This window comes from Streptopelia decaocto (genome assembly GCF_964273445.1).
Source record: "Streptopelia decaocto genome assembly, chromosome: 17".
Lineage (NCBI taxonomy): Eukaryota > Metazoa > Chordata > Aves > Columbiformes > Columbidae > Streptopelia > Streptopelia decaocto.
In genome coordinates this window covers 11,340,846-11,368,511 of record NC_138672.1, presented here as the reverse complement: position 1 = coordinate 11,368,511, position 27,666 = coordinate 11,340,846, and the positions used below count along the sequence as shown (strand labels likewise).

At 58.9% G+C, this 27,666-nt stretch overlaps 4 protein-coding genes across 11 annotated transcripts in view; 2 read left to right on the top strand and 2 right to left on the bottom strand.

Moving 5' to 3' along the window:
- Nucleotides 1-4,206, bottom strand: part of SCAI (suppressor of cancer cell invasion) — a gene marked incomplete at its 5' end in the record, with an annotated part of 31,683 nt that extends 27,477 nt beyond the window's left edge. For 2 of the 5 annotated variants that reach the window (XM_082067510.1, XM_082067512.1), the window contains one exon: nt 3,399-3,552. In XM_082067510.1, the coding sequence (XP_081923636.1) occupies nt 3,399-3,451 (53 nt within the window). Of the gene's footprint in view, nt 1-3,243; nt 3,280-3,389; nt 3,553-3,895 lie in introns of those variants that run through there. The other 3 variants (XM_082067515.1, XM_082067514.1, XM_082067513.1) reach the window with 3 other exon arrangements.
- On the top strand, nt 4,079-5,900 carry RPL35 (ribosomal protein L35). The gene is made up of 4 exons (XM_082067516.1): nt 4,079-4,211; nt 4,370-4,506; nt 4,982-5,063; nt 5,683-5,900. Exons 1-4 carry the CDS (start codon nt 4,209-4,211, stop codon nt 5,830-5,832), a joined length of 372 nt encoding a protein of 123 aa, XP_081923642.1. The 5' UTR covers nt 4,079-4,208; the 3' UTR covers nt 5,833-5,900.
- A 5,751-nt stretch (nt 5,901-11,651) lies between these two features.
- Nucleotides 11,652-19,426, bottom strand: OLFML2A (olfactomedin like 2A). The gene is made up of 8 exons (XM_082067855.1): nt 19,318-19,426; nt 14,994-15,257; nt 14,676-14,783; nt 14,372-14,557; nt 13,981-14,239; nt 13,633-13,866; nt 13,317-13,502; nt 11,652-13,087 (listed from the first exon to the last, which is right to left on the bottom strand). The coding sequence occupies exons 1-8, from the start codon at nt 19,381-19,383 to the stop codon at nt 12,486-12,488; spliced, it is 1,905 nt and encodes a 634-aa protein (XP_081923981.1). The 5' UTR covers nt 19,384-19,426; the 3' UTR covers nt 11,652-12,485.
- Nucleotides 19,427-20,106: 680 nt separating this feature from the next.
- The window catches only part of NR6A1 (nuclear receptor subfamily 6 group A member 1), a 67,860-nt gene continuing 60,300 nt past the window's right edge, over nt 20,107-27,666 (top strand). For all 4 annotated transcript variants that reach the window (XM_082067943.1, XM_082067942.1, XM_082067941.1 and 1 more), the window contains exon 1: nt 20,107-20,285. In XM_082067943.1, coding sequence (XP_081924069.1) covers nt 20,219-20,285 — 67 coding nt within the window. In that variant the 5' untranslated portion in view covers nt 20,107-20,218. The remainder of the gene's footprint in view (nt 20,286-27,666) is intronic.

The window sequence follows — 27,666 nt, the reverse complement described above, 5'->3', positions numbered from 1 at the left end:
AAACTATTTAGTGGTTTATTTACACACAATGTTCTTGGAGCAGCTAAAATGCCAGTTGTGTTTTATCTTGATTTTGTGGCAATGCACATAAGCCACAAAAATCATAGGAAGAGTCTGCAAATGAGATATGAACCTCATATCTGGAAAAGCACATAAGCCACTGTGAGAAGGGAGAAAGATTTTGGGAGCACAGGCGCAACAAGAGCTGAAATACACTAATTATGACAGGACACCAAAATACAACCCAGGGACTTACACTGTGACCTGATCGTTGCTTTCAAGTTCATGCTGCAGGGATCGCACATCCCAGCGTGGCTCTCACAGGCAAGTCAACCTCCAGCACGGCATCCGGGGGCCACGGGTCTCCCGGGCTGCCCCTCCATGTTAGAGTGAGGAGGGAATTGCAGTCAGCTCCATTTTATGCACGCTCCATGGCAAGATGCCAACACAAGTGTTGACTGAGCCAAATCTGGGCCCCCTTGAACTAACCCATCACCTAAAGCAGGGCGGAAAAGCACATGCCTCTCATATCCACAGCGGCCAAGTTCCTGAAAAGCATCCGAGTTACAAGATAGATTTTTTTTTTTTCTTTCTTTGCTCAAAAAACAACCGATGTTTTAACTCTTCAATGTACACTCACTAATTCAAAACTGAATGGTTGCTATACAATGTAGCCTGATGTTAATGCGATGGAGAGACCTCTTTCTAGCAAGTCCCATTATTTACTAGATGGCCCAAATGGCAGTTCAGGCCAGTGTCCCATCACAAGGGCAGTTCTCATCACACTCTGCATCTCATTAGTGTTTCCCACCAAGGTGCCAATGGCTGGTGTCCAACTGGAACCTTACTCTGAAAAAAGAGCAGGCAGTACGAGCTATGGAAAGCTTTTTGACCAGCTCGGTTCTCCCCCCGAAGCGGTGGTTGGCAGCAAGCTGCCAGCAAGCTCAGGAACGGCACCGAGAGCATCACACTGGGAATTCACCCGCCTGGTCGGAACTGCTCCTGGACCGTTCCTCCGCCACGCAGCACAGAAATCCCTCTGCTGACTTCTGCTTTAATTACATTTAAAAAAAATCAGCTTCTAGTCTGTGTTCCATTATAATAATAGCAATAATTAAAAATACTTCAGATGACGAGCCCTCTAAACCTGCTGCTCCATCCAGGCTTTTTGGCATCGCGCACTTCCTTTCTTGCCTGACATCCTCAGGGAACCAGAGCAATGGTTATTCTATCCTGCTCCTCTTGCAGGCCTGCACTGCACTCTCTCAGCACATGTAAACTGCTAGGTAATTTTTGTGTTGGCAACTAACCTACATACTTTATAGAAACAGACCTCTGTTTGACCCTCCATGCAGCTCCTACACACAATTTGGTCCGCTCCTTTAAACTGCTCCCTCTGCTGCAACACGTACCCCACTCCATACCTCCGCACACACCAGAGCAGCGCTTGTGCGCAAAGGGAGCTGCTCAGCCACCAAAGCCAAGCCTGCAGAATGTTCTTATGCAAGAAACCACAGAAAATGATTATAAAACTTGCATGTACAGGACCTGGTTTTCCTTCTACAAAAATTGCTGCAACTGAAGATTTTGGTGAAAAAAAACCCAATGCCAAAAAAATTAAAGCAAAGCAAAAACCATGAAAACCCTAACCTATGAAAAGTTCTGTGAAAAAAAGACAGCAACACACAAGTTGTATCGTGCTTTGGGGAGTTAGTGGGAGGTGTTAGGGTTTTTTGTTTAAAGTACAGTTAAATTTTAGCTATTTAAGCAGTAACGGCCCCTCAGAACAGATTTTCACGTCAGAACTCTTCCTCCCTTGCCCAAAGCACACAATGCAAAATAAAAGATAAGCCAACAAAGTAACACGTCCAGGTGATCAAATTAATTCCCATTACCCATTTATTCCACAACAGTTTATAAACAACTCCATTTAAAGCCAGCAGAACTAAACCAGAATAAAAGTGATGCAAGAAGAGGCGCAGTGTGGCTGGCAGGGCCACGGCAAGCGCGGCTGCAGCGGAGCAGGGACTGTGCAGTCGCAGCGTGTGACAGGAGCAGCGCTGGCAGCAGAGGAGGGAGCGACAGCCCCGGCCTCCCACCCGCCTAAATCTGTGCCTTCCGCGCAACACCACTGCATTTCAGCACAGAACCATGTCAGGGGAAAAGCCTCTGACAGGTTTTAACTGTTATCCTCCATTTTTATTACTTCCTCAAATAAAACAGTAACACATAAACAAATAACGATACAGGCCAGCTAAATATTTAGCTTAGACAAGATGCTCAGAATTATGGACTGCATTTGGATAGCTCTTGGAAAAACTAGCAGTCTTCTGTATTAAGGGATCCATTTTGCAGGTTGAAGGACTAGAATTGCGTAGCCAAGACACAGCTTAAACAAGCAAGCTTGGAGCCTGGTTATTAAGTTGCAGAAGTGCAACTCAGGCTTTGACAAAAACAGGTCCTGGTCTGAGGTGGGAGATTAGACCCAAACTCTGAAAACCTGCAGTCTTGATCCTGAGTGTTGTATCTTGGGGAGCCTTTGGTTATTGCCATTTTTATAGCTAGTAACAGGCAAGAAATCAGGGGGATGACCCAACGTAACAATCATCCAGCTTCTATCTCCAGGGGCATTTCACCTCACATACTATCCAGGTCATTAATCAGTACAAACCAAGAATTTGGTGAAGAGGGAGGTGCCAAGATGAAAGTTTTAAATCAGAACAAATTCACAATGGTTCAGTTAAACTTGCAATCTGGATTTCCAGCATTGCATAGGCAGCTGTTGTAAAACCCAGCAATATTTCATCCAAAAGGATTCATTCGCTGATGCAGAACTGCGGGTACCTGTCAAAGGTGTGCGAAACACCTACGGCCTCCCCAGCGGGGAGAGGTGGGGTGATGAGAGGGAAGACACCATAAAAAACAGAGAACTTCCTAAAGCGGGGACCATTTTCATAATTATTACAGTTACACTGCAAGTCAAGGCCTAAGCAGAGAACGTGTCACATCGCATTTCTCTTCTCCATTAACGGCAGAGCCAGCGGCGAGCGCGGCTCCGTGCCCGGGCCTGGGCAGCCTCCGCGCCGCGCCGCCCCAGCCCGGCCAGGGCGCACACCTGCGAACCTGCGCCCGGCTGCGGAAGGCGCCTACCGCCGCGGCGTGGCCGCCCCGCCGGAGCATGCCCACGGGAGGGGCCGCTGGGCACAGCCCCGCCCCACCTGCCGCGCCGCCCGACCGCCTCACCTGGGCTCCCGCCTGCGGCACGGCCTCTCCGCGGGCCTGCAGCTCTGCGGGGCCGAGCCGGCGGTGAGCGGGAGCCGCCGCCGGGCCTGCCCCGAGCCGCCCGCAGCCGCCACCGCTCCCTCCCGCCCACGCCACCGCCCCGCCGCCCCTCGCACCTGGAGGCCGGGCCGGTGTGGGGCAGGCGCTGCCGGGCGGCTCCTCTCACCATCCGCACCGCCCCCGCCAGCTCCCGGGAAAAGCCGCCAGCGCCGCCGCGGCGAAGGCTTCGGCTGCGCGGAGCGAGGCTGCCGCCTCACGCTAGTCTGGGCCGGCCCCACCCGCTCCTATTGGCTGAGCGCCCGGGATAACAGCGAGGCGGCTCTCTGATTAGTGGCGCAGGCTGTCAATCAGGAGCCCCCGGTCCTCCCGCGCGGGGCCGCTGAGGCACGGCGGTGCCTGGATACGGCGGGAGCCGGCGCCACCGTGCGGGGAGGCCTGTCCCGCCGAGCCGGACCCGACCCGCTCCCTCCGTCCGTTCCTCGGCCCGGCCCGCCCGGCCACCTGCGCGCACGGCCACCCCGCTGCCGCTGCCCCCGCCCCGCTCTGCCGCGGTGGCCGCTCCCGCCCCACCCGCCGTCACGTCCCCAGCGCTAACGGAGTAAGAGTGCCGCACCTCGGCCAGCGCGGGAACACCGGCTCCGCTCTGACAGGGCTCGGGCGGCTGAAGGAGACGCGGGGGCCAGCGGCAGCACCGAGCCGCCGCGGCAGAGCGGCGCAGCAGCCCCCTCCCCAGGGGCCGGTGCCCCGGAGCCTCCCGCCTTCCCTGTCAGCGCCGGGCCGGTACCACCGCGCTGCCCGCGGGGGAGGCGCAGACTCCTCCCCCCGGCCGGCCGCGGATTGGTAGGCTCCGGCCGGCAGCACCCCCCGCCCCCTGTCCCCGCGCGGCTTCCGTCCCTTCCGCCCCGAGCCGCGCCGGTGCTGCCATCATGGTGAGCGGGTCCTGTGCCTCGGCCGCAATCCGGCGGCATCCGGCGCCGCGCGGGGGGGAGAGGAGGGCGGGCGGCGGCGCGGGGCCTGCGGGGCGGCGGGAGGCGGCGGGGCGGCGGGTTCCCGGGAGCGGGGCTGACGGTCTGTGCGGCGCCCGCAGGCCAAGATCAAGGCCCGAGACCTGCGCGGGAAGAAGAAGGAGGAGCTGCTGAAGCAGCTGGACGATCTGAAGGTGGAGCTGTCGCAGCTCCGCGTGGCCAAGGTGACCGGCGGGGCCGCCTCCAAGCTCTCCAAGATGTGAGTGCGACCGGCCCGGGGCAGCGGCTGCTGGGGGAGATGCTGCGGGGGGCGGCGACCTCCCGCCTGGGAGCGCGGGCCGCGGAGCGGTGTGTTCGGGAGGGGCCGGCGCAGGCCGTGGGGCCGGCGCAGGCCGTGGGGCCGGCGCAGGTTGTGGGGCTGGCGCAGGCTGTGCAGGCCCCTTGTTCTGTAAAAATAAGCAAAGAAACAATGCTGTGGAAGGGGCACAGGTGCTTGTAGGCCTGAAAATCCATTTGTGCGTCTCTTTTCTCGGAGATCACAGCATGTTAGGGCTTGGAAGGCACCTCGAAAGATGTTAAGCTGAGATGTGCGAGAAGTTGTTAGTGTTTTGCTCCAGCGAGCACAACGTGAGTTACTTGGTTGTAGCATGCACGCGTTTTCTGTGTGCTGGTTCTAAATCTGTGGTGCTTGTTTTTCAGTATGTTCTGAGACGTGCTTTTTTTTCCACCTGCAGACGTGTGGTGCGCAAATCCATTGCCAGAGTCTTAACTGTTATCAATCAGACCCAGAAGGAGAACTTGAGGAAGTTTTATAAGGTAAGTCCAAGTATCTTACATAGTGCTCTTCTTTCTCTTATTGTTTTCAAATACATAGTTTGAAGGAAGGAACTAATTTTATGGGTTGTTACTTGAAAGCTTAAAACTCAAGGAAAAAAATCCTCATTTGTGTTTAGTTGTAAAATTCTCTAGTCCTGATTATTTTTTAAATATTACTGCAAGACTGCCCTGAGTTCTGTGAGCTGGGTGTGAACCTGCTTTTGCCAGGCCGATGTTCTGCGCAGCATCACCTCTCCAGGGTGCAGTGTGCTTCTAGAAAAGTTTTTGTAATTTTCAGAATATTAGTTCTTGGGGGCCAAATAGAATAGGAAAAAAATAACTTTTCAGGGGGTGTTGGAAAGCTAGAACTTCTAAGATGAAGCTTTACTTAAACCTGAGCCAACGCTAGTACAACTGGTACAAAAAATAGAGTCAACTCATGTTTCCTACTGGACAGAAGTGCTCTTAAGCTTTGGCCTGTAGTGACAGTCCCATCAAAAAGGAGCGTAAACTGTTGCTGCTGATGTTCTTCCAGGCAGCTCGGCTCCCTGTGAGCTCGTGCGCCCAATTGTTGCCTTGCAGCCTCTCAAACTCAAACGTTGTGTGTTTTTGCAAACAGGGCAAAAAGTATAAGCCTCTTGATCTGCGGCCGAAGAAGACTCGTGCCATGCGACGCAGATTAAATAAGCACGAAGAAAATCTGAAGACCAAGAAACAGCAGCGAAAAGAACGTTTGTACCCTGTCCGGAAATATGCCATCAAGGCATAAAACCACAGTGTGACGACAGTTCTTAATTATATTGGCTCATTAAATAGAATTTTCTTTGGAAGCTGTCACTGGTGGTTTTTTCAGTGCGGTGGGCTAAAGAACTCATCAGCTGTATGAAGGTGAATTGGAGGAGTCACAGAAAGTTTATTTCAACTTCGACTGGTAATGAAAATGGTAACATAACCTGCCGTTAGGGTTGTTGGGTGTTTTTTGAAGAGCAGCAGATGAGTACGGATCTGTGAAGCTGGTTCAGCTTAACATGTAAAAAGTATTTAGCTTGAGGTCAATTTAAAATGGAAACTTCACACGGATGTTCGCAGTGAGCCGGTATTCATCCCTTCAGTAGCGTAAGAGTAAATATTTGAAATTTCTGTCTTGTGCCAGTGTTTAAGTGTTTTGGAGATAAACTAATTTGCTGAGGTGGTTTAGAGGACTTCATTGAGACGGAAGAATTCAGTCGGCACTTGTTCTGGATGTTAGGAAAACGAGGCAGGTGTGATAGTTTCAGACCGAGTGTTCCTTTTGTGTGCGTGTGAAGACTTGATGAGGTCAAATCGGGAAACTGGACTCGAGCTGGTTGAACCAGGAGATTTTACCTCTAAAGTTTCAAGGCGCTCCCTGGTCTCACAGCTCCACACTGTCAGCTGAAGCAGTTAAATGGTTTGACTTTCTGTCCCCCATGGAGCTGGTTGGAACTCGGAGATGGAGTTGTGATTCCAAAGGCCTTTTTTGGTTCGGATGTGAGGAAGAGTTAGCGCTGCTCGAGCGTTAGTGCTGCAGCACTTGTGGTTTGCGTTAGTGTAGCTAATGCATTCGCACATGAAAAATTCTCTACCCATTATGGAATCCTTAGATTGGATCCAGATTCTGTTTAGGAAAAAGATCTTAATTCTGCTCTCTGAGCTTACCACAGATCTGAAGGACTCTTAAGCCTCAAGTTTTAACCAGAGAGATCTAATTATGTGTGGTGAAGTGTGTTTCCCATGTCCTGAGCTGTGGGGAGGGGTAGCGCTGCGGTGATGCCAGTGCTGGCAGCGCGGTGGCTTTGTTAGGAGCTTAGTGTGGGCCTGCACGCGATACGTTTGCAGCGAGGGCGCAGCCTGGCACAGCGCGGGGGTGCTGGAGCTGTGAGATGGGGTGTTGTGCGTGGAACCGTCCTCTGGCTCGTGTCTGTGGGACCACGGGGGGGGGTACAGACGCTTTGTGTTGCCATCCTGTGGGGCAGCAGCTCCTGGAGGAGCACAGGCCTGTCACCAGCACGCGTGGCCATGCGGCACATTGCTGCGAGGATCCCGGCCCTGCGCTCTCCTGCCCGGGAGCCCGGTGGCTGAGGGGGCTGTGGGAGAGGCTGGTTCCTGGGCTGGGAGCGGGGCAGAGGCTGCTCCTGGCACATTGTGCCCAGCCGTGTTTGGGCTTCTCTTCTGGAGAGACGTTCTGTTCCCCTGTGCTCCTCCACAGCGCGTCGCAGGTGAGCCTGGTGCCTCTCACTGATCCAGAAGAGCAAGCACAGGTAGGGTTGGAAGCTCCTCTGGAGATCTCTGGTGCAACAGCCTGCTCGGAGCAAGGCCACCTGGGAAAGTAAATCACTTTGTACAACTTTTCAGGTGTCTATTGGGTGTTTCCATTACAACCTACTGTATTTGTTTTGAACCTTTTCTCTACAGCCCACCTGGTTGTTACGGGGGTGCCTGGAGCCCTGTCCTGGGGCACCCTGCTGTGCTCCTGCGCTGACCCTGCGTGGCTGCAGACTCCGGCCCTGGGTTTAGCACCAGTGTTGGCAGAGCCTCAGGGCCTCCAAGCCTCAAAATGTTTATTTTTCCCTTGCAGCTGAGGCTGTCCCTTGGTGTTAGCGCAGACTTCCCAGGGAATGCTGTTCTTCAGCAAATAAATAATTTCCAGGGTGGGGATGAGGAAGGAGGAACAGCCGCTGGCTGACTGCGGGGCACGGCCCGGGGCTGATGCCACCGCGCAGGGAGCCCTGGCCCCGTGCCCTGGCGAGCGCTCAGCAGACCAGATGTTCCTCGTCCCCGCTCCCAGCACAGCGGGCACCGGCCGGGTGCAGGTGGTGTCTCTGGGAGCTGGCAGGACCTGCTCCTGGGCCTCATTCTGCAGTTCCCTGGGGGAAGCGGGAGCTTCACCGGAGGGCAGAGGCAGATGTGAGTCGTGCAAGGTGTGGGTGGGAAAGTTCCGGCTCCACCTCCCTTGGCTTGTGTTTGCTGCGATGGACACAAGCCCCAGCCCTTCTGACGCTCCTGGCATTGCTCCTGTCGCCTCCCTCCTCCGAGATGGCTCCTTAGCAGCTCTCCTGAGCACCAACACTGAGGGCTGACCCTCGTTTGCGCAGGGAGTGGGACATGGCAGGACACACAAGGTGCTGTGCAGGCAGGACAGGCAGGGAGCTTGGAGTGCCCCCCACCGCACTGTGCCACCCGCTGCCCCCACGGGCCGGGGCAGAGGGGTCCCGCGTGGCTGCGTGCGAGCAGCGTGTCTGGGGCGTCGGGCTGACAACAAGTCCCACGTTGTGAGCGCCCGGCCCGGCGGGGAAATGCCACGTCCCAACAGCCACGCGGGTGGCTCAGGTCTGCCCGGGGCAGCCCCCGCTCCCCGCTCTGAATGCCCGTTTTGTTGGCTGGGCTGGGGGAGGACTCAGCACCGCGCTGCCCCGGTCTCCTGCTCCCATGAATACGGGCAGTGTCTGGAGCGGGGGCTGCCCCGCGGGGCACTGCTCCTGCCGTCCTGGGGGCTCCCGGACAAAGGTGGCCCTTGGGTTCCAGGAGCCAGGGCTGCTGTGTGCCGGGGCTCCTGGCTCCCTGCCAGCCGGGCGGCGCCGCCACAGGGTGATGGAGAAAGCTTCTGTGCCCGGGAGCAGAGCCCGGCCATGGAAGCAGCCCAGGGGCAGACCTCTCCTTCCCCTCGCGCTGTGCCGTGGGGCACTGCTGGGGAAGGGGTGTTTGTGTGCTGCACCCACCACCCCGAGGGGCTGCCATGCCCGTGGGGCCGGGGTGGTTTGGAGCTGCCGGCAGTGAGCCTGGGAACCAGTTTCTGTTTCCACTGGTGAGTCAGCAGCAGCACTGCCAAGGCTCGTGGCTTCCTACCTTCTGGGGGAACCTCGCCATCCACGTCCTCCGGGCTCCCTGCTGGCCCGGGGTGCGATGGGCCGGCGGGTCTCAGCAGGAACGTGCCCATCGTGGCGAGTCGCTGCCCTGCCAGCCACAGCTTGGGGATGGGAGCGCAGAGCTGCCCCAGCAGAGCGCGTCCTGCGGCGCTGCCGCTGTGCCGGGAGCCAGGGCACGGCCCGGGAGCGGGAGGGAGCGGAGCGGCACAAAACGCCTTCCCCCCCTGTGCTGCCAGGGCTGCGCCAGGCCTGCCGGCGGCAGGGACCGTGTGGAGGGAGGGATCAGGGAGGGCAGTAAAAATAGATCCCTGTGACACTCGGTGCTGCTGGCTCCGGCTTTGAAGCGTGTTTGCGATGTGGGCGCAGCCCCAGGACTCGCTCCCACCTGCCGCCAGACGCACGTCGCCTTGTTCCGCGGGTCACCGGCTCCCGGATGTAGATAAGAATGGAGGGAAGGGCCCGGTTCCCCTGTCAGATGCTCCAAGCGCAGCCGGTCCCGCTCCCAGCCTGGCAGCCCCAGGGCGGGCGGCTCTTGTTTCTCCATGGCCAGGGAAGGGCTGTGTGGCTGGCACAGGGCCCCCCGTGGGACCAAACTGCAGCTGGGGGGGTTTGGCTGCACCAGCTGAGGCTGCCGGCACCTGGTGGAACAAGGACCAAGGTTCTGGTGCACCCACAGTGGGCGCCAAGGGACAGGCTCTGGTGTCACGTGGAGCGGGGCTGGTGGCAGCGCCATGGCGCGGGGCTGGTGCGGCCAGCGGGACCGCCAGCACGGAGGCCAACCCACCACAAACAAACAACCCAGCCGGTAACTGAGACGGTGGGGGGGGGGATTAGGGCTTCACTGCCCAGCCTCACCGGAGCGGGTTTTCGGAGGGAGGGCTGTGGCGCCAGCACCACGCGCCCATATGGCCCCAGCCGCCCTTGGTGTTGCCGTCACGGGGGCCTCGGGCACCGCAGCCCCTCAGCATCCCTGTCTCAAGCTTCATTTGCTGCTTGCTGCTGAACTGAGAGATTTTAATCTTTTAATCACGTTATGAGCTGAGGTGGTGCCGGCCACGCACAGGAGGAATGTCTGGAAGTCAGCAGCGCCCGGCGCGGCGGGAGCCCATCCTGCCCCCACCCGCGTGTCCCCATGTCCTGCCTGGGGACCCCCGTCCTCCCCAGCCCACCTCATGTGGACTGGGACCAGGAGCAGAACGTGGGACCAGAGACCAGGACAAGGACCCACGGGGAAGCGCTGCTGGGGCTGGAGCCCCCACCACACACAGATCTGAGCCCGTCCCCGCGGGCAGCGCTGGGGGTGAGGGGGGTTCCTGTGTGTGCCAGAGCTGCCGAGTCCGGCAGTCTTGAGGCTGCAGCCTGCAGCCTGCCGCTGGCTCCCCGGCCCTGCCACCCTGCGTCAGCCCGCGTCCCCCTGTTTCACCCGGCATCCCTCCGTGTCCCCCGCAGCGCCCCATGTCACCCCCTCCCCAGCTGCCCTGGTCTGCGGCTGAGCCGGTGCACGCAGCCGCAGGTTTCAGGGGCAAGGCCAGGGGAGAGAATGCATTTCATGAGATGTCTGTCATGTGGGTGTAATTAAAGCTTCTCGTTATCACGGTGTCAGCGGCAGTGAGGGGGGTGCTCTCAGAGGGGTGCTGCTTTTGCAGGGGGCCCCACGGCTGCAATGAGGTGGTGCTGCCCTCCAGCCATGCGGGTTTAATTACCCCTGTCCCGCGTTTTCCTCCTGTGGGGAGCGAAGGGGCGTCCCGCAGCCCAGCCTGGCAGAGCCACGGCAGCCCCTGCGAAGAACAACAAAGCCCTGGAATTAGAGATGTGCTGGGAGTTTACTTTACCACAAAAAAATGTCAGAAATCTGTATTGTTTGGACAGGGATTTGCCGGGGATGGCTAGATAAAAGCCTGGCAGGAACCCAGCTGGGGGGAAGTCACCCGCTCCTTTCTGGTGGAGGGGCTGTGCAGCTGAGCGAGGGATGCGCCGCAGCGGCAGCGCGGGGCTGTGGGGCCAAAGCCTGGGCAGGGGCAGGGACGGTCAGCGCCGTCGTGAGCCAGAGCAGGACCAGGGATGCCAGGCTGCCTGTGCCCAGCACCAGCTTTGGTTCTCAGCCGTGCTGGGTACCTGGGACATTGGACTCAGCTGCCTGGTGACGATCCTGCGGGACAAGGAGCCCGGCCGCAGCCCGAAGGGACACCCGGCCAGTGTGCGGGGCTCGCCGGGGCCGAGGGCGGCTGCCCTGGCACACACGGGCAGGAGCGGGGCCGTGGGGCTGCTCTCACGGGGCCCCCAGCAGCTCCACGCTTGCCAAACGCCGCAGCAGAGCCGGGGCAGCTGCTCCGGCCGTGCCCTCGCAGCTGCTCTCCGCTGCGTCCTGCGCTGCCGCAGCCGCTCCGCTCCCACGGCTGCTCGGGCTGTGGCTCAGACCTGGAAACGCCAAATCCCCTTTACCCCAGGACCCAGCGGGGCCTGTTCCTCCAGGTCTGCACTCGCGGTCACCGGTCCCTGTGCTCCGCAGCCTGGGGCTGCCACAGGACATGAGGTGCCCTCCCTGGGCTCGGTGTGGGGAGCCGCGCCAGCCAGACGTGCAATGAACAGCAGCCACGTGTGCCAGTAAACCCTGGGCACAGCCGGCCACGGGACAGGGACAGTGAGCGCCCGCCCTGCCCGCTCCTCCCTGCCCGGCTCCGGGAGAAATGACAGCACACGCAGCCCAGTTCCATATCTGTTACTTTTTTAATACTGTTCACGTCTAAAATGACCAAAACCAAGCCAAGTGCTCCCAGCCCCTCGTCCTGCAGAGAGCAGGAGGGCAGCAGGGTCCCCCGCCACGCTGGGTGCAGGCAGGGGTGCAGGCTGCTCTGCGCCTGCTGCCAGGAGAGGGGATTCCACCAAGCTCTGGTGAATGCATTTAAATAAAAAGCTAACGAGCGGCAAAAGCAAAGGCATGTTAATCACGTCTCCTAAAATAGCAATGGGCAGCTGCAGCTGCTCCTCCTGCCCCGGCCTGAGGGGGCCCTGGCCGCTCCGCGGCAGCTCGGGCAAGCACGGGCACCGGGCTGGTCGGGCACCGGCACTGCTGGCAGCTGGTGGCTGCAGCAAGGGAGGGTCCAGGGGGTGTGGGATGTGCGGGAGCGGTGCTCAGGCCGGGTGCGGTGCAGGCTGGTGCTCGGTGCGGTGGTGCGGGGCGGGTGCTGCCGTGTCACTGACACAGACCCGGCTGCCTCCTGGTGCCGCGGGGATGTGGGGCTGGGCTCCACTCCCGCGGCCCCAGGAAGGCAATGCCGGCCGAGCTGCCGGCTGTGGGGCAGCCCCATGGCCCCAGAGGCCACGTTGTCGTGGGGGTGTCTGCTGGGGGCTGCCCAAACCTGCAGCCGTGCCCCGTGTGCAGCAGGCACGGCGCAGGAGATGGGCATGGCGGGTGGGAGGGTTTGGGTGGAAGCCGAGCGCTCACCGCAGCCCTGGGCCAGCGGGGGAGCCGGGCTGCCATGGGACCCCCGGCCGGCATGGCGGGGGGGCAGGGGGCAGCTGGGACGCGGCCGAGCGCTCAGACCACGAAGCGGAGCCCGTACGTCATCTGATGGCCGTTGTCCCAGGCGTAGAGCACCTTCTCCTTGGGGTTGTAGTCGACCTGTGTGGTGAAGGCGTACTGGTTGAGGAAGGGCAGCCGCAGCTCTGCCTCCGTGTTCGTGTGCGTGTCGAAGGCGTAGGAGATCTGCCCTTCCTTCTGGCTGTAGGTGTCCACAGCGTAGAGGATGCCGCAGATGATGAAGCAGTTCCCGTAGGCGTTGCGCTTCAGCCCCGTCTTCCAAGTGGTCTCCTTGCGCACCGAGAGGTCCCCAGGGTCCAGTCGGCTCAGGACGATCACCTCCTGCTGCGAGTAGTCATAGTCCACGGAGGGGTAGATGACCCAGAGCCCGCTCTCGTCCACGGCGAAGTCGATGTCCGAGTGGCCCCTCCACTTCCAGGGTGTCGTGTCCTCGTACACCACGTCATGGAGCAGCGCCCAGCCCGCCACGTACCGCTCCTTCAGGTCGTATTTGATGATGTTCTTGGTGAAGGCGCGGTTGTAGTAGAAGGCCCCCCGGAACACCACGTGCCCCGTGCCGATCCAGTTGTAGGGCAGCTTGTAGAGGTTGCTCCAGCGGCCTGCGGGTGGGAGAGGCGTTGGGACCCCTTGCAGCACCGCGGTCCCGTGTGTGATGGCCCAAGCACGCTGGTAGCAGCAGGGGACTTGTGTCCCCCTTGCTGCCCCACGGGTGCCCCCTCCAGGTCCCCATCCACTCCCCAGCCCAGGAGCCAGCACAGCCGGTGTTGCCCAGTGCTGGGCGCCCACCCGGAGGAGCGGACCCTGTGCCTGCTCTGCCCCAGCCCTCACCCTGCTTGAAGTTGTCCAGGCTCCTGAACTCCACCAGGCTGTTGCCATAATAGTAGTTGGTGACGTAGATGCGGTCATCCTTGGCTGCTGGGTCCTTCATCCAGGCCCCCTCATTGCGTCCGTAGCTGTGGTGCTCCGTGGGGGGCTCCACTGACTCGATGGTGCCTTCACACTCCCCCTCCTTCACTGGGTACCGAGGAGGAGGAGGAAGGCTCAGCCCTGCCCCATGCAGCGGGGCGGGGAAGCCCGTCCCTGTGGCAGGGCTACTGCTGGCCCAGCCTGACCAGGGTGCCCCCCCAGCCCCCCGCTCACCCACCTCTGTTTGGTGTCTCGGGGCCCCCAGTGCTGTCAGCCCCCTGCCCGAGGGCGGTGCCGGAGGGGCTGCGGGCGGTGGTGCGGGGGGACAGGGTGGTGCTGGGCGCAGCCGTGGTGCTGGGCACGGGGGTCTCTGCCGGCACAACAGCTTGAGCTGGGGTGCCCTTGACCGGGGGGAGCGGGGGTTCCCTCTCCTCCGGCCGCTCCGGCACAGCCGGCCCCCTCACAGGGCTCTCTGCGGGGAGACGAGTTTTGGGGTCAGTGTGTTTGTGGGGGCAGCCCCTCGCCCTCCGCCTCGGCAGGAAGGTGCCCCAAGGCCCCCGCATCCCTGCCCCATCCAGGGACTCACCGCGGCCAACAGCCCCCTCTGCTGCCCCTGCCTGCCCGGCCTTGTAGTAAGTGATGCCCCGGACCAGGGTTTGCTGGTGTGCTGATGGCTTGGGCTTGGACGTAGGCTGCGAGCCCGCCCTGGCCTTCACGTTATCCTTTTTGGGCTTCTCGGGCTTCAGCTGCTTCTCCTTGGGTGCTCGGGGAGCCGGCCTGTCCCCCAGCGTCTTGCGGGTGCTGGGGTACCGTCCCACCTCCTTCTCTCGGCCGCCTGCCGTGTCCTGGGGGGCACAGCCCGGTCAGGCCCCTCCCTTCCCCTGTCACCGCGCTGGGCAGCAGGCACGGGCACCAGCCCTCGGCTGTGGCGCGGTGCACCCCAATACACTCATGGGCGCTGGGTCCCCGGGGGGTACCTGTGCCTTGCTCTCGGGGACGGCAGCAGCGTCCTTCTGCAGCAGCTGGTAGCCCAGGTTGGAGATCTCCTTCTTGATGCTCATCATGATGTCAGAGTAGTTCTCGTAGCGTCTCATTTGGTCGCTGAGGTGCAGGACACTCTCCTTCATGAAGTTGTTCTCCCTGCTCAGGTTGGTCTTGATGGTCTGGAGGAGAGGAGAGATGTGGAGCCCCACAGCCCCATGTGGGGAACCCACAGTAGCACCGGACGGTCCTGAGCAGCCAGCCAGGACACGCCATGGGCGCCCGCCGGAGCTCCCTCACCTCCTCCAGCGTGTTCATCTGGTTCACCACCTTGCTGATGTAGGAGTGCACCTTCATCAGGTCCATGCTGTAGAGCGTTCCCTCCAGCAGGTCCACCATGGACTGCAACTACAGACAAGAACCGGGGCTGGGGCACAGGGCAGGGATGCGCGGCCGCTGCGGATGCCCCCACGTGTCCCCGTCCCCACTCACGGGGTGCAGGAACCACACCGCTCTGCTGCCCCGGGACCTGCCAGGCAGGGACAGGCAGCGTGGGCTCCTGCGTGTGGGGAGGGGTCTCTGGCCCCCAGCTCACCGTCCCACCGCGCCTGCAGATACCTTGAAGAGCTCGGGCGCCTGCTTCTTCAGCTTCTCCATCTTCCACTCGTTCTCACAGGGGTTGAGCGAGGATGGGGGGGCAGTGCAGGAGCACTTGCAGTCGGCCCCCGAGCTCACCGTCTCCACCGTGTAGAAGTCCTCCACCCGCGCGCTGCCGCTCCTGACACGGCTGCAGGCGTCCTTGCTGAGCGGCCGCAGGATGCACTTGCAGCGGCAGTCGGAGCCCTCCGAGGTCATCCGGACCTGGTCCGCCTCGCCCAGCGCCTGGGGGAACACGCAGCGCTGGGGTGGCTGGTGAGCCCAGCATCCCGCCCGAGCAAGACCAGGCGATAACGAGCAGGGACAGCAACGAGGAGAGCCAGAATTGCCCTCGTCCCCTGCACCCACAGCCCTGAGCCCACACAGGGTCCGTTGTTCATGGTGACACGCAGCCACCTCGGAACGAGCCTGGTTCCTGCAGCTCCCGCAATGGCCCCAGGCACACACTCAAGGGCTCCCTTGTTTCCACACATGGCCCTGACTCACGCGACGATGGAGCCCAGGGTGCTTTTCAGTTGGTTTCTGCAGATATGGAACTGTTCTCCCCCCGCTGCGCTTGGGAACAAGGCTGCGGCACCGCCTGCGCGCCAGGCTGCGGAGCTGGGTCCCTCTCCCCCACCGCCACCAGCTGTGCACCCCTGGGGACATCTGGGCTGGCAGGAGCGTGGCCAGGCTGTGCTGGGTGCCCCGTGTGTGGGGACGCGCCTGCTCCCAGCACCCAGGGGGTGGGAAAAGGGGAGAGGCAGCGCGGTGACCCCGGGGACAGGGTCTGCCCAGGGGACTCTGACTCACCCTGGGAAACAGATCGGTGGCAGAGCTGGGAAATGAGCTTAGCGCTGGCTCTCCCATCCTCCCCCAGCACAGTGTGGGAAAGGGCAGAGGCGCACAGGGCTGATGTCCCGCCTGCGGCAGCACCCACGGCCACACAGGCACCTTCCCGCCTGCGCCCAACCGGGCTGATGCGCTGGTGGCGCCTGGGCAGCGGCTTTCCCTGGCAGCGCCCCCCACGCAGGGACCCCCAGCTCCCCACAGCCCCACAGCCCTTCCTAAAGCGCAGCAAAACCTCCTGCATTTTGCATTTCAAAAAAGCCTTTCCCTTTCAAAGGGAAACGAAGGTCCAGCTGCGGGAGAGGAAAACACCAGGCGGCCCAGAGGGCTGTAAATGGAACAGCATCTAATGAAGCTCTCGGCAGGGAGCAGGACCCCCTTCCCAAACACCCCCTCTGCAGGCTCTCACACCTCCCTGGGCCCCCTGCCCTCCCGATGGCAATGCTGGCTTGTGCAAACAGGCAGGACGATTCACAGCCGGGCGGCGAGCTGCCGGCCCCCCCACACGCCCTGCAGCTCCCGGCCCCGAGCCCGGCTGCTGTCCTTGCCGTGAGCTCTGTCCCTCGGTCCCTCCACGTGTGCGGCGCTGCAGAAGGTCCCGGTGTGCACACACATCCGCATGGGAGCCCTGAACGAGGTCCTGTTGTCCCCCATGGGACCCCCACGTGAACCCCTGGCTGGGGTCCCCCATTCCCACCAACACCTTGAGCACCAACCGCGGGCGCAGCAGCCACCGCCGCGGCACAGCCCGACCGCGGGGACACGCTGCGGTCCTGCCAGCGGGGACATGTCACGAGCCCGCCCGCCAGCACCTTCCGCAGGGAAGGGCTGCAGCTGCCTGCGCTGGAAGCTCCTTCCCGTGGGAGCGGGCGGCCCAGGCTGCGTGTTCCCTCCCACCAGCCTTGGCAGTGCTGCGGCGGGCGGCACAGCTGGCGCCGGGCCCCGCGTGTCCCGCTGAGGTGCGGCGCAAGCGGGACAGAACCACATGCAGCACATGTGCCCCGGGCAGCCCCACCGCCGGCTGTACCCACTGCAGCGCATGGGGGGCCAGTAAAGGGAGGCTGCCCTGTGGCACAAAGGGGGAACCTCTTCCCAGAGACCTCCTGGTTCGAGTGTTTCCCTCCCATGTCCCCGCAAACGGCCGCTGGCCCGGGCCGGGTGCAGCCTCGTGGGCAGCCGGCCGGGCAGGCAGCCAGCGGCCCGGGGACCCGGCAGCCACCGCTGCCTCGTGGCCGCCCAGCCAGAGGAAAACCTGCTCACCTTGGGTCAAGGTGTGAGGGGGTGCTGGGGGCCAGGGGGAGACTGTCTGTGCCTTCCCAGCACTGTGTGCGCCTCGCTGTGCACCAGCCAGGGCAGCTGCCTGCCTTCACGCAAAATAGTAACATTAAACCTCGTTCTGCCTTTTAAAAGGCTTCCTTAAACAGGAACCGTATGTCCTATTTATACAGAAAAGGCTATAAACAAGGAAGTCTTAAAAAAAAGGCACCCACGCGGTCCATTCTGCAAGGGTCATCCTGCCTCGGTCCATCGGCTGGGTGCACCGGGCTGTGCTCTGACCCCGCGAGGGAGGGACCTGCACACCCCGCGCGGGTGGGACCCCTCCCCGGCGGCGCGCAGGTGGGTCGGGACGCGGGGGCGCAGGGCAGCCCCTGCTGAAGGCCAGCGCGCTGCCTGGCTGCTCGGGGACAAAATCTAACAGCTCTCCGAGAAACCTTTGTGGGGTCTCCTGGTGTTTCTTTGCCAGGTCCCTGTATCCCCCTGCTCGCTGCAGAACCCAGCCCAGGGTGCCGGCAGCTGGGTGCTGCCGCTCCTCCAGAGCTGGGTCCCAGCTCCGCAATGAGGCTGCACACCCTGGCTGGCGTGGGACAGCATCCCTGCACCTTGCCGAGTTCCTCACTCCTCATTTTCCCAGCACTGCCTAGTTTCTGGGACCTCTTGCAAGAGCATCCGTGTGAGCATGGAGTTTGTGCCGTTATTTGGAGAAAGCAGGACCTTTGACAATGAACTCTGGCCAGCTTTTAAGCTGTCCTTTGATTGCTGCCAGAGGACTTGTCTTGGAGGAAAACATGCTGTGTTGATAAGCACACTGTCGCGCTGCACGCCTCTCTCACAGCTGCTGGAAGGCATGTCCCTGTCACAGGAGGGAAACCATGACACTGTCCTCTTCCTCCTCCTCCCAAGCTTGGCACAGCGCATTAGGCACATTCTGCAGCATGGGGAGCCAAGGCAGAGCAGGGCTGGCAGAGCTGCCCATGGCTGATGGGGGCCAGGCCCTGGAAGCTGGCGCTGCTTGCGTGTCCCATGTTGGTCATAGGGACACAACCACGCGAAACACTTGGTGGCACACAAATGCCCACTGATGGGATCGGATCCAAACAGCAAGAACTGGAAAAATACCTCCCAGTACAGCAGGCAGCACCTGCAAGGAGGGACAGAGGGAGGTGGTGACAGCACTGCGTGGGTCCACGGGCTGCGGATCCCAGAGTCCTTCGGACAGTGTCACCCTGAAACCCTCCTGGGAACCCTAGCGCGGGGCTCCCCCCGACACCACTCCCCGCCAACTGTTGCCAACAACAGCTGCGTTTTCATCTTGTGCCATCAAATGACTCGGAAAAAATCTTGGCTTTTTAACGCTTTGGTGATCCTGGCATCATTGCCCTTACTCCCTGGGGGCTGCTCCCACCATCTTCCTTCACTCTGGGTCCCCATGTCCCAGACCCTGGGCTGACCCGGCTGCAACACGGACCCCACGGGAGAGTAGCTGTGGGGAGGGCTGGACCCGAGGGCTCTCGGCCGCACGGGAGGGCCCAGCTGCCCCACGGTGCCCTGTCCCGCGCTCCTCTCGGCTCTGCGGGGGAACCTTGTCCGGGCTGTTCTTTCTGGCATGGAGACGCTAATTGCAGAGCTCATCACTGCAGCGCCGGGGTTTGGGCACCTTCCAACCCCCCGACACATTCCCCCTGCGAAACCCCCGCAGCGTCGGGCGCCCAGCACCGAACCGCACCGGCCTCGCCCGGGACCGTCCCACGCTCCGGCTTCAGCTCCGTGGGCTGTGCCGCCCCGCTCTCCCGGGGGAACCAAAATCTGTTCCTGCAGGAAAACGCCGGCTCTGCCCGCCAGCGCGGGGAGCCCGTGCCCGGGGACGCGGTCTCCGGTCCCTGGCGCAGGTTGCCGTGCCGGCGCTAGCCCGGGACAGGGCTCACGCTGCCCGCCCTGCCCGCGGGGCTGCCGGAGTGCTCGGGCGCCCCCCGTCCGCTCCGCCTTGGCACCCCCCGGGGCCCGTCCGAGCACAGTGGCGACGGCTGCCGCCACCGGGGCCTTACCGGCACCGTCCGGCACCGCCCGTCCCGACGGCACCGGCCCCGCAGGGAGGGGGCGCTGCCCCCGCCCGCTCCCGGGCACCCGCAGGGGCAGGGTGGGTGGGCGCAGCCCCGCTCCCGGTCCCACCGGTGCTTACCGTGGCGGCGCCGCGCGCCGCGGCCAGCGCCGGGAGCAGCAGCGCCGGGAGCAGCAGCGCCCGCATGGCGAGAGCGGCGCCGAGCGCCTGCACCGAGCGCCCGCTCCGCCCGGCCCGGCGACGGGGAGGAGCCGCCCGCCCGCCCGCCTGCCCGTTGCGCCCCGCCCCGTCCCGTCCCGGCGGCGGCACCGGCCCCGCGAACGGCGCCGCGGGGGCGGCGCGGTCCTGCCCGTGAGAAGCTGGCTGGTGCCCGCCCGGGGCCCTCCGGCCGTTCCCTGTACCGGGGCCGGCTGCTGGCCCGGACAGGGCTTTCCGGTATCCCGGGCTGCCCGATGCCCCGTGCCGGGGCTGCCCGCTCCCTCCCCGGGCTGCCCGGTACTCCTTTCCCGGGCTGGCTGATCCCGTCCTCGGTCGAGGCGGGTGCCCCGGGCGATTCCCTCTCTCGGGATGCCCGGTGCCGCGCTGGGGTCGCCCCGTGACGCGGGCAGCGCTCCGGGCTCGGGCGGCGGGTGCCCCCTAGCGCCCCGCCAGTCCCGGTGCCCCGGCCCGGCCGAGCCCGACGGGAGCCGGGCGGAGCCCAGCGGGGCGGTGCCCGGGGCGCTCGGACCGGCCGGGACCGGCCCCACCGCACGGCCGGGCCGGGGGCGGGGCCGCACCGGGGGGCGGGGCCTGCCGGGCCTGGGGGGCGGGGCCGGCGGGGCGCGGCGGCTCCGCGGGTACATCCGGGCGGCGCGGGGGACTACGCTTCCCGTCGTGCCCCGCGGGAGGGCGGGGCGCCCGGCCCGAGCGCGGCGGCCGCAGCGGCGGCTCTGGCTGTCAGCAGCGCCCGAGCGGCCATGGGGCAGCGCGGCCGCCGGGACCCCTGAGACCCGCCGCGCCCCGGCGCGGCCCCGGCGCCGCCATGGAGCTGGAGCCGCCCGCAGAGCTCCCGGAGCCCCGCGCAGCCTCCAAGGGGCCGCCCCGCAACGGTGAGTGGAGCGCGGGGTCCGGCCCGGCCGCGGGCGCCCCTCGGGGCCGGGGGCGCGGGGGCCGTGTGGCGCGGGCCGTGCCGCGGCGCGGTGCCGGCGGTCCCGGGGGCTGCGCCCGCCTCCGCTCCGCCGCCTCGCCCTCCCCGGCGCGGCCGGCGCTCGGTCGCGTCCGCGGGGTTCCCGGCGGGGCCGCGGGGCTCCCGGCGGCCGCAACTTTTCTCGGCCGTGGGGCACAACAAAGGGCCGCGCCGGGCGGCGCGTGCTGCCCGCCCTGCCCGCCGCTCCCGGGCCGGCGCTGCGGGACGCGCGGGGTGCTCCGCTGTAACAGGTTCCCTCCCGGAGCGGGGCTGTTCCTGCTCGGTTTCCCTCGTTCCCCAGAAGAGCGGGGCTGTGCCCGTCTGACCCGTGTGCGTTGCGGGCCGGGCGCTGCCGCGCAGCCCGGTGCCCCGTTCCGTGCCGGTGCCGCCGCTCGGGGCGGCCGCTCGGTGCGCGGTGCCCGCGCTGACACGGGCTGTGCCGCCCGCCCGGCGCGGGGCGGTGGACGCGGCTGCGCCGGCCGCGCTGCTCGGGGCTTTATGGGCACCATTTGGGACGCTTTTACACTTCAGTATGCAGAGCCTGCATCTGCACTTGAATGTCCCGGCCAATTTTTATGGTTTACAATTGCATTTTACCATCTCAAGGTACCCTTTTCTACAAAGGATTTGCTCAGACAAAAGAGGCTTATCAGGCAATGTCGCTGGCATTTGCTGGATAGAAGCACTACCGAGATACATACAGAGTGCTGGCAGTTACACGAACGAGTATTTCTATAGTTACCCTGAAATGTAATTTTGAATTGTGTCGCTTTGTGAGGATGCTAGAAATAATTTATCTTCTCTTAATTAAATTATGCTTTTCGTCCTTAAAATTTGTTGAAGTTTCTGACTTGAGAGGTGTCTGTTCCTTTGGTGTCCTTAATAATGCAACAACATTTAATCTTGGTCTGCATTAACTGTTTTTCCCACATGGATGTGGGATTTTTGGTGAATCTGTTTTGATTTATCAGATTACTTTTAGGAATTAGTTGTGTTTTGCGCAGGTACTTCATGTGATAGATGCTGCGGTTGGTCTTTTGAATGAATGATGTAACAGCCTTTTACTACTTTGCCTTAAAAAATGTGAAATAGTGGCAGAGTGTTGAGCCATTGCGTGACCTTCAGTCTCTGTAAAGCCTGCAGCAGCCAGGGGAGGAGCAGAAAGGTTGGGGTAGTACTTTGTTGGCTTATAAAATATCTGCAAATGGTAATGGAAAATGAACGGTCTTTACCATTTCCCCTTTTTAAGGAAGGTTCATAGCACTTCTGCTGCCTTGAAGTATAGCATCTTTATGAGAAGTTAAAATTGTGTGACATATATACAGAATGAATATATATATATACAAAAAACTAGCATTATATTCTTGGTGGCTATGTTAAAATCATTAATGAGCTTCAGCTGTGCATGTGGTTTGTGTGTTAACCCTGAGTAAACTGCTGTAAGTTTATTGGTGTCTTAGTGAAAGAAGCCTCAGAATAACTTTGAAATGCAGTTTCATGATTTCATTTCAGCCGTTACGGTGAATTACAGCCTTGTTATTTGAAGGGGCATTTGATGTGCTTAGAATACAAGATGATGATTTTCTTTTGTCAATTTGAGTACATCCCCTTCCACCTAAGAAACATATTTTATCATTGTGTAAATTAAAGGCAATGAATAAAATTAATTCACTTTAAAATAATTGGGCGTTCATTTTTCCTGCACTACTGGCAATTATTTCTCAACAGGGTCCCACTTAAGAGCAGTTTCCTTGTAGCTTCTGTTGACATCTTTTTTCCCCTGTGAATGAAACATGATGGCTTTTACAGTTTTAATTATTTTATGTTTTAACTAAAGCCACGATAAAGGAGGTTATAAGGAATATCTTTGTGTGGTATGATATTGGAAGAGAGATTTAAGTATCAGGAAACTACTTGAATTGTGTGCTCCTTGAAAATAAGCAGAGTTTAAGCGAGGCAGATTAATCTGGATGAGCTCCGTAGCAGAGAGAAGAGGAAGGTTGTAAGAGCACAGAGAATGTGAAGTTTGCAAAGAAGAATCCCCTGCTTGCTCCCTCCTTTTCCACAGCCTCCAACTCTGCTGGCACACACTGACGTTTTTAGTGGCTCTTTATGCTTGATTGCTTTGCATCTGATGAGATAAGCCTTTGCTTAACAAAGACGAGTTCATTGATATAGTTAGGTCTTAGTTGACTTGCTATAAACATTTCTTTGAAGATTTAGGAAGAAAAACAAATGGAGTTGTCGAATGGCAATGCTGCCCAAGTCAAATGTCTCTGAATAAACAAGAAGCTGCAGTGTTATTTTGACTCATACTGGCTTTTGAATGCAGATGGCTCTTGCTTTTGCAAATAGTAATAGACAATAATAAATAATAGAATTCTGAGCTTGGGTCTGTGATGGGAAGTAAAAGACTTGTAATTCTTGTAATTTAGGAGGAACTTCAGTATTTCGATATGATTTGATGGCGAGATGGAAAAATGCCTCTTGGTGTAAAGCTGGAATTTGGTATTGATGGCCTCTGTAGATCATTAATCAGGAAGATGGGTTTATGCCTTTTTGTACTAAACCCGGGTGGTGTATGTTCAGCAGATGCAGCGTGTGTTGTGACACTGCACCAACAGCATTTTTTCAGGGTATAAATAAGCTGGTTTATAGAAAATGAGGTAACTTTTCCATCTAGAAGATTTTAATTGTTGGGAGGCAATAGTCATCTTTCTGTCCTGTCTCCACCAAGTCATTTGTGGGGTTTTTTTTTGGTTGGGGGGAATGTGCAAGCGCTTTATTAAATGACTGTTCGACTCTTAGGTGGTGGCAGCTTTGAACAAATGCATTCACACTGGGATTCTCTGAGAATGAGAGCACAGTTTATCCTGCTGATAAACTGCCTATTTAAACAGGGCCTTCAGCAGTGTAATCTGGTAATTCTAATGAAGTCATTTACATAGAGAATTGGCCCGGGTTTCGTCAGCTGGCTGCTGGGCACCAGCGCATTCTTCCCTCCAGCTCTGTTAAACTGGCCTTTTGATCCTTCCCTTTTTTTAGCCTTTAAGCCGGAGTGGTTATCACTTTGCAGAGTTAATTGAGAAAGGGAAGTTGGGGGGCAAGAGGACCCTTCGAGCTTTAGCTTTAGTCTAAATTATTACAGCTCTAATTACCTAATTAGAAGACGTCCAGATTTTATACATCGATAAAAATGATTCTGCACAGATTTTGTTAGAAAGAGGAAATGCACTATGGATAGGCTACCTTTGGTGAAGTTCTTTATTGGTAAATGATTACCAATAACTTATCTTAAAAGCAGTATGTGTCTGGAGGGTCTCAATTCTACCGCAGCTCTTCGATAAGGAGGCTTCATTTACAAAGGGTGGACCTGTGGCCTTCAGAGAGTATAAGTTACACGTCTACCTCCCGTTGCCTAATCATCCCTGTTCTAGGCTTGGATTGGTGGTGAAACTTAACCTTAGAGAAGCATCTGGTCAGTGTGAAGGATTTTTTTAAGCCCTCTTTCCATTTGTGGATGCACCAGGAAAAATCCTGATGAATTAAGCAGGGCTCCCGTGCCAGGCCGGCTGCAAACCGCTGGTCTGGACACACCGCTCAGCTCAAACTCCATGCAAGCTTTAAGTATTTTTTTGGTGGAAATTTAATCCAGAGTTGTGAAGCCGTTAGGACTGAATCACAGTGTTCTCTTGTCGTACGGCACCACGTCGCTCCCGTTGCGGCAGGAGCAGCGCTGGGCCGTGTCCCGAGGGCGCTCGGTGTGCCGTGCAGCTCTGTGCACGCTGCGTGTTTCGCTTGGCCAATGCTGACCCTGGCACTGCGGAGCAGCACAGTGTTTATTGGTGGGAATTGGTTTGGAGCCCTTGTCATGAAGCCAAGTGATGAAATGATGCTGTCACGGCTGTAGTAAAAGTATTTGCAAAGAACTTCTGGTCTCTGGAAGTTCTGCTGAACACCAGCTTGTCCTCCAAAAGCCCCTCAGTCTCACAGCTGTAACTCAACTTTATATTGTTTGGCAATACTTACCAAGAATTATTCCTAAGTATATTGTTACTTTAGATGTCCTATTTATTTAAAGCACCTGTAAAATGATCACGAAAGCTTAAGTCTCTACACAGCAGCAAAGATAAAGTGGTAGCAGGAGGAGCTTTTGCTGGTGGTGCTGTAGGAGGTGGTTGAAGTTGCAGCTGTTGTGGCTGTTGCGTGGTTTCGTGATCCTGTCCTGCAGCTCGCAGCCTTGCGATGGACCCCATTGGTCGCCTTTTTGTGGTGCCAGGTTAATCAACTTCTTGAACGCCCATAAAAGCTAACTGGTATTCTATTAATGACATCGTGTGAGTTGAAAAGTCTGTGCTGACTGTAAGATGCTTGGAGATGGGTTTGAAGATTCATAAAACTGAGCCAGCATGTGAACTGGGAAATCACATCTTAGCCTCATCATTGCTGCTCCATTAGATATTTAGTTGGTGCTTGCCAGCCAGAATGCTCTGCTGAGCTTTGAAGCTTTCTCTTGAAAGTGTGCACGTGTATCTGAAAAGCAAAAGCCCAGCTCCCGCAGCCCGGGCCCGTGGCCTGTTGCAGTGTTTCACGCAGTGGAGGAAGAGCGCTTGGTGCCGGTGCTGTGTAAGAGCCGCCGTTCGCCGGAGCGAGTCGAGGGTGCTCGCTCGGCGCTCCTGCTTTGCCCGCCGGCTCTGGGAGGCTTTTCCTTGCCCTCTTCTGTTTTCCTGCTTACCTGGAACGTGCTGTGTGGCTCTGTCACCTTAACACTTGAGCTGACCTTTAGTATTTCACTTTGATTTACATAGTGCTCTGCTCAGTGAACTGTCCCTATCACAGGATGATATCCATAAAAATGACACTTCCTAGTCTTGAAAAAAAATCCCCAGGCCCATTGGAGAGCTGTGAAAAGGACACCCAGCGGGAGGAGAGGCCCACGGCTCCAAATATTCATCAATCATTTTCCTGGCACCAGGAAACCAATCTGCTCTTCTAAGGGACAGAGCTTCATCAATCACACAATGTGGGAAACGGGGATCGCTGGCCCTACCGAAAATGTCCCTTCATGTTGACAGAGTAAAAGTGTTTGTGCTTATTCACAAGTAGTAACTTACACCCCTGGTATAAAGGACTCTGTCTTTTACAAAAGACAATCGGTAAAGAAGAGGCTTTAATGTGGTACAGGCAACCCGAGCTTGAACTAAAGATTTTGTTTCCAGCGATGATCTATGTTTTGCTTTGGGATTTTTCTTTACCTTTCTGTGGCCGATCGGTGAAGGTTTTGTCCCCTGTGTCCTGGAAGCCGCAAGTACTGCACCAGGGTATTTTAAAATTTTGTACTTCATGAAAGTTTGAAATAGCTTCTATTTCAAACTGATACTTGGGAAGAAATGTCCCTCTGGATGCTTGTCCTCTTTTTCTATCTTCTGTTAAAGGAATGTGTAGATATATAGGTTGCCCAGTAATAAGTAAATGGTAGTTGTCAACCTCTGTTGGATATTTTACTGTAGCAAGTGGAAGGGGTTGTTTGAGTTATTTCCCAGTAAGATGCTCTAGATTGGAACAAGAGAGTTGTTTATAACTTTGTTCTGTGGAAACCTCTGCAATAGCTGCTACACAAGGAATGCCATAATGCTTATGGTAAAACAATTGGCAAGTAGATTGCTAGAATTCTTTCCCCAGGAAAACATCTCTTGTGTGTATCGTAGGAAAGAAGAGGCATTGAGCTTGTGGCTCGTGTGGCTCTGTGGTGCCTGAGGAACGTGTGGGTGGCGGTGGAGCCGGGGTGCCCGGCGGTCCGGAGCTGCTCCCCGTTAACCCGTGTGCCAGACCTGGCTCTGTTTTCTATTTCAGTAGCTACAGAAACTGTAAACAAATGGTGGAACTTTAAAAAATCTGGCACTTCTCTACAAATCCTGTCAGGAAAGTGGCAGTTTCTCCTGGGTGGGGGTGGCCAAGGGCCTTTAGTGCGGGGCGTCCCTGGGGCTGGGGGGTGGCAGCGAAGGGCCGGGTCCCAGCGCAGGCTCTGCCCTCATGGAGAACGTGAGTCAGGCCCCGACCCGTGCCCAGCGTGATGCGCATTTTCCTGGCATGCAGCTGACTGCTGCAAAGCACCTTTGAGCAACAGTTACTGTCCAGCTGCATCCTCTATCTGCCAAGAAAGAGCATTTCTGACCCTTTACTTGAGAAGCACTGCATCAGAAATAGTCTTGACTTCCCTGTCACTGGTGATTCATACACGTTTAAATGCCACGCTGGGCTGGTGCGATGGCCGTAGCAAGTCCTGGAGGATGTGGATGGGCCAGGCAGTGCCGAGGTGGCCAGGCAGGAGCGGGACCCTCCACAGCGCACGTGTGGCAGCTGATGACCCAGATCACCAGCTGCGAGCAGCAGGGAGTGCTGAGGTGAGAGTGCTGCTGGTTCTTAGTGTTTTCTGGTTAACATATGAGGCGAGAACTCAAGAGTCTGTGGTTTCTAAGTATGAAGATGTCAAGTGTTGAGACAGTTGCCAGAGATAATGAGAGTGTGTGCAGCGGTGGAGCTGTGCCCTGCGCAGCCTGGCACGGGGACCGGCCACCTCGCGGTGCCAGCGCGGCAGGAGTGGCGCGAGGACAGGCTGAATCGCTGCTGGAAGCCGCCACAGCTGCTGGGCGCTTATCTGCCGCTTTGTTTTATGGAGTTTTCTTACTTTATTAATTCAGCGGAGATGTCTGAACTGATACGCTGCCAATTGTCTGCAGCAACTTGCTTGGTTTCGTATTTATTGCTGCGAATGCTGCCAAGAAACAAAGTATGGATCTGTGTTTCTGAGGGTGCTGTGCCTGTGTGGTGTCCTGCTGCGGCTGGCTGGGCCGAAGCCTCAAAGGCTGACCCATGGGTCGGGTCCCATCCGTGCCACGGCCTTGCGGAGGGGACAGTCCTGATGGTGGCACCAAGCGGTGCTTTCCCAAGGGTCGCTGTGCTGGATGGTGCTGCAGTGTCCACCTGCAGAGAAACAGGAGCACGAGCCCTAGCACAGGGATTGTGATTAAGCTGCAGGTTTAAAAGCAGGTTAGTGCCTGTGGCTCTGCAGCTGCAGCGCGCTCCCCCTGTGCCGCGGCTGTGCCGATGAGCGTGCCACAGGGCTCACGTGGATCCCCAGCAGGTATCACTGCAGCACGGGGGCTCTTCCATCGCCCCCACACGAGACTAGATCGGCCTGAACTGCCCCTCACATGAAATGCTGCCTGACTTCTTGCGATTTGATTTGAAATCGCCGGCTCTCTGTAGTGTTCTGTGCTTCAGCACGCCGAGGCTTTCAGGAG

Coding starts and splice junctions, on each gene's coding strand:
- RPL35 (XM_082067516.1), top strand. Junction 4,507..4,981: donor GCCTCCAAGCTCTCCAAGAT/GTGAGTGCGACC, acceptor TTCCACCTGCAG/ACGTGTGGTGCGCAAATCCA. Junction 5,064..5,682: donor ACTTGAGGAAGTTTTATAAG/GTAAGTCCAAGT, acceptor TTTTGCAAACAG/GGCAAAAAGTATAAGCCTCT.
- OLFML2A (XM_082067855.1), bottom strand. CDS start 19,383: ATGCGGGCGCTGCTGCTCCCGGCGCTGCTGCTCCCGGCGCTGGCCGCG. Junction 13,503..13,632: donor CCCCGAGACACCAAACAGAG/GTGGGTGAGCGG, acceptor CTCGGTACCCAG/TGAAGGAGGGGGAGTGTGAA. Junction 13,088..13,316: donor CCTGGACAACTTCAAGCAGG/GTGAGGGCTGGG, acceptor TCCCACCCGCAG/GCCGCTGGAGCAACCTCTAC.